General features: G+C 33.6%; 1 protein-coding gene across 1 annotated transcript; it reads right to left on the minus strand.

Moving 5' to 3' along the window:
* Positions 1-5,672: 5,672 nt before the first annotated feature.
* On the minus strand, positions 5,673-8,431 carry LOC112007465 (WAT1-related protein At5g07050). The gene is made up of 7 exons (XM_024039808.2): positions 8,085-8,431; positions 7,928-7,990; positions 7,703-7,819; positions 7,358-7,610; positions 6,827-6,985; positions 6,588-6,739; positions 5,673-6,273 (listed from the first exon to the last, which is right to left on the minus strand). The coding sequence occupies exons 1-7, from the start codon at positions 8,285-8,287 to the stop codon at positions 5,994-5,996; spliced, it is 1,227 nt and encodes a 408-aa protein (XP_023895576.1). The 5' UTR covers positions 8,288-8,431; the 3' UTR covers positions 5,673-5,993.
* Between the last annotated feature and the right edge of the window lie 1,065 nt (positions 8,432-9,496).

Genomic DNA, 9,496 nt, shown 5'->3' on the forward strand with positions numbered 1-9,496 from the left:
TTGTTGAGAGACAACACACGGCCAAAGAACCACATATAGCACATGCAAAACCAGATTCCCAACAAATTCATAAGGACCACACTACCCATAGTTCACAAACAAGTGTAATCACTGATAAATAAACTTGATTCTTTTAGGTATACACATTATATAAACAACCATAGCAGTACATTAGCTACATCCTAAGCGATTCTACATATAAATAGCAAAATGCACATTTAACATACACCAATTTCGAGAAAATTTCACAAACCCTAACTACGTGGGTGGGTCGTGGTAAAAAATGACATCAAGAACCCAAATGCAAATCAACAGCAGTCACACATACCTTCCCCTAGCTTCGACGTTGCGAAACTTGTGTTTTCTCCCCTTCCAGACACTCCAAATCACGAAGAACACGTTAATCTCACCACAGGTCTCTCTCTCGAAATGTTTCTGAGTTTTGGGTGTTTTAATTCGCGCTATGTTGTGTTTTGGGGTTAAGAGGTGTTTTTGTAATGGTTGAGACTGAGGTGGGTTACAGAGATTGACGGAAACATACCACAGGTGGGTTAAGTGATACTTTTCAAACCACGGGTAGGCAAAGTGATTTTCACTCAAACCACATATGAGTTATGTGTAATTACCCCATTACATTTTAAAATAGTATTTTAAGGTTCCATTATATGTATACCCTTTTGTTTTGTGTTAGTCACTAAAAGATAATAGAAGTTAAGAATGTTGAATTATAAAATTCTTTGGAACAACATTCTTAACTTCTGTTATCTTTTAGTGACCGACACAAAACAGAAAGGTATACGTAAAATAGAACTCGATTTAGATTTAGCTAAACAAAAACCTGCAAATCTTAATACGTACATCCTTGAGTTCATGACGAAGAAAATTAAAATTCATTAGAAAATTAGTAAAATCTAAATTTTTTAAAATGTGAGTTGTTATTTTCTTTTGTATGATGTATGGCTAGTTATACTGTTACAGGGTTCGAAACCTATTTTCCAAGTAATTAGAGTATTCCAAAAATAAATAAATAAATAAATCATTAGGAAAAAAAAATTGAATCTCAAAAATTAGGCGAAAACATGAAAAATTCATAATTAACAAAAATTCAATGCCATATTTTGTCATACTTCATAAAAGACACGCACGTGTTTATATATATATATAAAGTTAAAGTTTAGAGAAAATTCAATTAGATTTGATTTCAATTAGAGTATAATTTTGTGTCATATTTCTCACCCAAATGAATTATTAGGGGCAAAAATTGAACAATTCAAATTCAATTAGATTCTAAATAGGATTTCAAAGAGCATAAGAGCATCAGCATCAGTTGTGCTAAAAAAAAAATGCTATTTTCACATATCAAAGAGTTATTTTTATCTATTTTAACACATTACTTTATAATACATCATACACCAGATCTTCTATTTTAAGATCCCAACTATTAGTTCGTTTAGACCCCTGTATACTTTGATTGTTTAACCTAATTAATTAACCAAATTGATACTTAAGTTTACTATTTAGATCTAGGTTATATACAAAAAATCATATCACAAAGTGCAGAAAAGTAAAGGAGACAAGCGATATAATTACCCAGGAAAAACTATGAAATCAACAATTTCAAGGTAAAAAATCTGGGGATGATTTAACCTAATCTATCCTCAAGGTAAACAAATTCACTAAGATAGAATGGAAGTTTTACAATAGATTTAAACCCTAAATCTAAAGCTACATCTTATAGTATTTACTCACACGACCAGTGCAGCTTCGAATCCATGGACTCTTCTATCTGAATTTGTCAAACACAAACACCCACATTTGTGACTTTGAGAGCTCCGCTAAAAGTTTAGATACAAAACAAACTCTTCAGTTTGTGACTCCAAGACCACCCTTGAAGGTTTGAATCTCTAGCACCTTTAATGACTAGTGATGACAGCAACTTCTACAATATTGGATCTTGAGTTTCTTCAAAGAATATTGTCAGTAGAAGATTTGAGAGAGTTTTGGGCACAAAAACCTTAAATCTACAATAGGAGGCACGAGATGCACTCTTCTCTCTCTAAAAGCCATTTTAAAACTTGTTATAAGGTTTCCTTTAAATACTATAAGAATTAGATTTGAAATTATAATCTCTCAATGGGCTTAATGAGCTGCTGGACTTTAATTAAATTCTGCAGAATCCATCTTTCAATCGGTTGAACCTGGCATGTTTTGAATTCCTAAACCTACAGCTTCCTTTTTCTTGTATTCTGACTTACAGTATTTTGAGCATTGTCTAATCATGCATATAGACTTAGAAATCTATATCTAGACAAGTTTGTACTCACGGTTTGCTAATTGTTATAAAATTTTAGAACCTAACACCAACCCATTAAAATATTCTAAATAAAACTTCTACAGAATAAAAAAAAAAAAATATAAAGCCAACACCATCACAAACAGGCAAGCTCCATCACCACCACAGGTACAATCCACTACCACCAACAACAACCCACCAGCCACCACCACCCCTACCACCCAATGCTACTAAAAAAACCCAAAATCAAGCCAAGAAGAGATGAATCTGATCTCAACCAACCAAAATCAACCTAATACCACCAACAAGAATGTTGGCTCACCGAAAATCTAACAAACCACAAAATCCATGGGCACAACCAATGGACGACTCACAAACTGAAAGCAGCATTGCCACCGCTCTCCTACAACCCACAACCACCAACATTGCAACTCATCTTCGAAACCAATCGAAACCCACTAGATCAAACCACATCCGAAGATTGACATATTACCGCCAACAACCTATAAGATTGGCCATGCACCATCACCGAAAAGCCATTGCCACAGAGAGAGAGAGAGAGAGAGAGAGAGAGAGAGAGAGTAATTGGAGAGTGGAGAGAGTGAATGAAAAATAAATAAAAGTTTTGGCATTTTACTTTGTACAATCTCAATTTTTAGAACGACAATGTAGTCCCTGAGATTTGAAATATTTGATGTGGCTGAGTTTTTGGTGTGCTAAATGCTAAAAATTTAGCATTTAGCACACCTAATGCTAATGCACTTATAGGGTCCAATTTTGTCACGTGTTTATCTAATTTTTTAACTTTTGTGGTAAGCTAATTATTGACTGCAAAAATCAAAAAGTCTAAAATATATAATGGTTTCTCATTATAATGAAAAACTATTAGATATTTTAGAACTATATAGCTTAAAAAAGGTGTAAGCTGTATCTCTTACATCATATATCATTTGAATCCATATATGTTTGTGTAATTGTTATTTTTTTAAATTATATTTGTGCATATACACATGATTATATACTAGTTTTTACTAATGACAGTGTCCAAAATTGTTCAAACATTTAATTTTTTTTTTTTTCAGGTGTATAATTCTAATTACTTCCGTAAACTAATATTAGAGACTAGGCATCTCGTTGTTTTTTCACTTACTTTGTTTGTTATCTCGCCTATTTGTGCAACTGTACGTATGTTAGTTTTAAAATTAACGATTCTAAGAAATGCAAAATGGGATTTGTACGTAGAAATTATTCTTCAAGCTCATATCAATGCCAGATAGAGAATTGGGTTTGTGAATTGACCAGCTTGTGTTTATCTATCATACATTAATAGAGACAGCGCCAGATAAAGATGATGTTGTTTGGACAAGTTTGGTGGGGTGGTGGAATTATCCCTAACAACACAACAGAACAATTTAGCCACTTAATACAGGTGCTAGATAGAGATGGAAGGTATAGGAATCAGAACTATTATATATGTGTGGTTTTTGTGATGCTTAAATATACTCTGGTTATATTTCCAATCACATTTTGCATCGTTTGGTATCTTTTGAAATTTAATCGATATGATTCGAAATTTCAAAATTCCTCCTGAAATATTCGAAGGAAAGAGAAGGCTATGGGATAAGGGAATCGTAGTGTAATTAATTACAATTGAAAAGAAACAATTTAAAGAACTAATAATTAGTTCATATTAAAATCACGTGGAATACCATCATATATTTTTGGTGCGATAGTCACTCTATAAGTATAAGTGTTTGTGGGTTATGGGAGGCAATTGTCGAGGTTCAAGTCTCCAGGAGGAAGTTTTACATACATATATACTTAGATTAGGTTAGAGTAGAATTTTTATCTTGTATTAAAAAAAATCATGTAGAATTAATGATTTTAACATCTATGATATTAATTTTTTTTAGAAGAATATTAATATTAATTAAAGCCTTACACGAAGGTACATATGTTTTTCTTTCACTAGTGGTAGGTTTATGTCCGGCTGCAAGAGATTCGCATCCCTTTTATTCTCCTCTTCGTCCCCCCTCTTTTTTTTTTTTTTTTTTTTTTTTTCTTTTTCATCTTTTATTTATTTATATTTATTATAACATTAGGCAACGGCCAACTAGACTATGTGCCAAACAATGACCTACAAGTAATGCAAAATGAAAATGCAGGTGAAGTTAAGTGTTCGTTTGGGAATATTTTATATTTCATTTTAAACTCTGGATATTTTTTTATTATAAGAAAAATAAAAAGAATATGTGGCAAATTGTGATTGATAGATTATAAAGTGAGACAAATAGATTAATTATATTGCAATTGCTCTCTTTGCAAGATAGAGAGAGTTTGTGAAGCAAGATTCTCCAACTCCTCTCACTAGAAACTTCCATCTTCAAGAGATAGAAAACACAACCAAACATAGCAACAACTAGACAGACTAGGGAGTGAGGGTGTAGGGTGGTGATGGGAAGGTGAAGAAGAACAGATAAAGAAACCAAACCCACCTCAAGAGCGGGATAAGTTCTTATATATATATATATATACACACACTCCATTTACGTGAATGGTCAATTTAAATCTAATTTTTTTTAGAGAGTTTCTATTTGCTATAGCGTCTACTCTTAATGATAGTTCTTTATTATCAAAATAAGATACTAATTAGTTTTTTGTGTAAACGGAAATTGAACCTCAAATATCTTATTCAACTATCAGAGACTTTACTAGTTGAGCTAATTGGAATCTACAATTAGTTAAAAGTTAAAACACCATTTGAGGCCAAAAGGAATTTATCCTTATAGGCTTAAAGTGAAAGGGAAAGGTCTATTTGATGCGCTTGCAAGCTGCGGCAATTGGCACATCTGGACGTAACAATTTATAGTGTATACTTCAATAATCAAAAGTTCTAAGTTCGTTTTGGAAAAAATCATTTCGTCAGTGTATATAGGCTAAATATTTATCACAATGAAGCAGGTTCTAGCTTGTAGTATAAAATACCCTTATTATATGACTAAAACACTAATGCATTTCCTTTTTGAGTAGACACTAGAACAAAATTGACATTAAATTTGATTTCAAATAAAGCAAAATTGCACTTTACAATGAGAATAATGAATCCAATAAATTGTTGTTGTTGTTGTTGTTGTTGTTGTTGTTGTTTTTCTTTTCTTTTTCTTTTTCGTATTTGTAGAATTTAATGCAGAATTCGATTTCTAATAAAGAAAGAGGCACCCAACTATCCACAAAGAATACTTTTTTTTGATAAAAGGTTAGAATAAAAAAAAAAAAAACTTAGATCAGCTGAGATTCGACGCCTACACCCTCACTCATTAAAACTCAACTAGCCCCTCAAAAAATTGAACATTTATAAATGATAACCACGGAAATCAAATTAAAGTCAAGCACCACCAATTTAGTGGGATCTGCATCATGCATCAACATTTCTTCTACGTTAAAAAAACAGAAAAAAGAGAGAGACCAATTGAATTATTCGTGGGGACAAATATGTACCACATCAATAACAATTTTAAAAAGCGATTCTCATTTTCTTTTCATTAAAGCTTTGATGAGAAAAAAAAAAAAAAGTCAAAAGAAATTAAAAATATTGAGATCAAAAGTACAAAAAGCCCCTCTTTCCCTCACTTCTATTAGTCCACGTCCACCATGCAACAATGCAAAGATATTATTTCTGTATTTCTCATTCTAAGCTGCTTTAAGCTTTTGGTGTTTCCACAGCAATCATGGGAGGTTGTGGAATGGGAGCACTGATGGCTAATACGGGCACAAATTCTCTGTTTGTTTCATTCTTTGGCATTTCAATTCCATTTGCTTCAATGTCTTCCATCACTGTTGCCATCCTACCATTATTATGATCTCCACCTTCCTTTACTACTTCAGGAATTTCTTCAATGGCTTCCTTCTCTTTGTACTCCTTGTACTTGCCCCACAGAACCGAGTAAAGTCCCATTACAATCAATACAGCGCCAAGAACACTGGAATTACACGTAGATATATTTATCAGTTTGTGCCTTAGTGGTAAACTAAAATAAACATTTTTTGTTTTGGTGGGGGAGGGTGGTATAGTCCACTGCAATTATTCTCTCTACTAAGTTTGTCTTTGTGTGTGGTGACTGTGATATATCCATGGAAACAAATGAAAGTGGAACTTTGTTTCTTTGGACAAAAAAGAATTTTGTTTTACAAAAAAAAGAAGAAGAGATTTTTGAAATGTTATTTTAATTAATTGTGGGAAATTGTATATAAATATATAGTTTTATTGAGATAAATATGAGTAAAGAAAACCTACCCTCCGACATAAATCTTTTCAGCAAGGATAAAAGAGCCCATGATAGCAACAATGATCATCATCAGAGGGCTAAAGGCAGTAACAAAGACAGGTCCTCTTTTCTGCATGACCAATCCTTGGACATAGTATGCAATGCTTGATGACACTATACCCTGTTCATGAAAATTACATATTTAATTAATCACTAAAGCCTAATAGGGTAGAGATAAAGTGAGAGAGCTAGAGAGAGAGAGACTTACAGCGTAGGCAGCAGCTAAAAGATTCATGTCCCAGCCAATGGTCCAAACTGAGGGCCTGTGCTCCATAACAAAAGTGACAACTATAGACTGTAGTGTGCCTATGAAGCACACAAGTGTTGTGAGTGAGAGATGAGCAGCGTATTTCCTCATTGTCACTGCCTGTAATGCAAATCAAAGAAATTTCAATATATTTATCATACAAACGACAAATTTAGATATGAAACTTTTTTTTTCGGCTTTTGCTACAATTGTATGTAATATGATCGACTGTGATTAGTGGATAAAAAATTGTGAGTATATTTAAAAATGATTGTCTAGACTTTTCAATCTACACTTCAGCAAGTTGTGGCAAATTGCATATTTGTATAAAAATTGTATTCAAAATTCACAAAATTTCTATGATGATTCTTTGACTTTTGTTTTAAAACTGGCTACAAAATCAACCCTCTTGAAACCTTTTTTTTTTTTTTTTTTTGGGGTTTTTTGGTTGAGAATCAACCCCTCTTGAAAGACAAACATCATGTCTTTTACCTGAAGGATGAAGAAAGAAGCCCAGGCAAGGGTAGCAATGATGAGAAGAATGGAACCCGTAACCCAATCCTTGTCACTGATTTCAGCGGCCTGTGCAGGGGAATTGGATTGAGAGTGATGCATATGCTCTGACCACACAAGATTAATGACATTTCCTTTGTAAAGTGTCATCAACATGGCTCCAGCTACTGTCACTACTGTTCCCACCACCTTTGCTTGGCATCTAATTTTCTTCATGTCCAACTTCTCCATCCTATGCATCCCAATAAGCACAAGTTCATGTTAATCCAAACCAATATGGCCAAGAGGAGATAAAAAGAGAGAGATGATGATAGTAGTATATACCTGCAAATGACTGCCATGACGAATGTCATTGCTGGGAGCATATTGCTCATAGCACAAGAAAAGGTAGGTGACGTGAATTTCAGCCCGGCGTAGTAGAAGTTCTGATCAATCACTGGCCTGTGAAAGCAGAGTAGATAAAACAGAGGAAGAAGCTATGTCAGAATAACTTTCTTTAAGACTTTTATGTTTAAAACGTGTATGATATATTGATAAGCAAACACTAACCCAAGAAGCCCAAGCACAAAAAGTTGCATGAAAATAGGGAATGTAATCTTTGGCCTCACTTTCCTGTAATGAAGCAAACAAACATGTATTAATACCATGCCACTATGATCAACTATGAATGACAATCTTTTCTCTCAGAAGTGAATTATATATTTACCTTTCGAGAATAAGAGCAAAGGGAGCGATGGCAGCAGTGGCAAAGGCGTGCCTGTAGACAACAAGCACGTAATGGCTCATTCCTCGGTTGAGTGAAACCTTAGTGATGATGTTCATGCCAGCATAGCCAAATTGCAGAGAAATCATGGCTATGTAAGGCTTACACCTCTGAAAGAAACTTCCAAAGCATCCTTGTCCCTCCATTTCTTTTCTAATTTTTTTTTCAGAGGAAGAGACCTTAAGGATTCTAAATGACAAGTAGAGGAAAAACTCGGAAGAGTAGGAAGTGAGAGGAAAATAGAGGAAGAACACTACAATTTGTGTCTCCTAAGTAACAATTGGTGACAAGCCCACTTATTTATAGGCCAAGAGGTGGGGGCCTCCGCCTCCATCCAAAACATTGTTTTAGTCTTAGGAGGGTTTGAAGCCCCAAACAATGACACAAATACAATAAATTTGATAACATTTTCACTTTAAGCATAAATTTCTCACACTAGTTAGTACAAATTGTCCATACATATTACCCATTTCACCTTTTGAATGTAGACATCAATTAAAAAAAAAATGCATATATTGCACGTGAATTGCGGACATTGTTTGTACGAAATTTACTAAAACGACTGTGAAATATTATTTTTTATTTTCATTACTTCTTAAGATAGCAAATTGCAATTAATATTACAATATTTTTAGGATTAGAACCTACTTCACTTTTATTATATACTAATTACAAATTATCGTCTCATCACAGATCGAAAAATATTGTCTTCAAACTTATTGTTCAAGCGTGTGAGTCAGAGACTTTCACACACTACTATGGCACTATAAGTAGGATCAAATTGAATATTCTAATGAGCTACGGCTTCATCCATGTAGTTTTGAATTCAGTTGTTATGGATTCCGCGTGGGTTGGCTTTATTGTAGGGTGGGTTCCATTGGTTTTAACTTAGTGGTGAGCGATTGAGAGCTGCCTAAACAAAGGTGCCTATGGTGCTTGCTGATGCCAACGAGGGGCTAATGTGGTGCTGGTGGTAGCCCAGAACACGTAGCGGGACCCTCCCATTGATGCAAATCTCATCCATCAGAACAGTACTGAATATATAGCCTTATTTGAATGACACCATATAAGCGGCTTACCGTTAATTTAATTGGTAAAATTTTTTGTCGTTGAATAAAAGATTTAGGATTTTGACTCTGTTTGCACAAAAAACCAATTAATGTCGTGATTTAATGAGAAAGATCAATTATCATGTAACAGATGTTATAGATTAAAACTATGTAGTATCTATATTTAAAAAAAAAAAAGAAAAAAAATTCAATGAAAATAAGAATGGCACCTTATATGGATGGTATAGACTTACTCTAACGTCCACATGATTTTTTTTTTTTTTATTAAAATTAATTGGAATTTGT

The sequence above is a fragment of the Quercus suber genome, unplaced genomic scaffold (assembly GCF_002906115.3).
Source record: "Quercus suber isolate HL8 unplaced genomic scaffold, Cork oak 2.0 scaffold_296, whole genome shotgun sequence".
NCBI lineage: Eukaryota > Viridiplantae > Streptophyta > Magnoliopsida > Fagales > Fagaceae > Quercus > Quercus suber.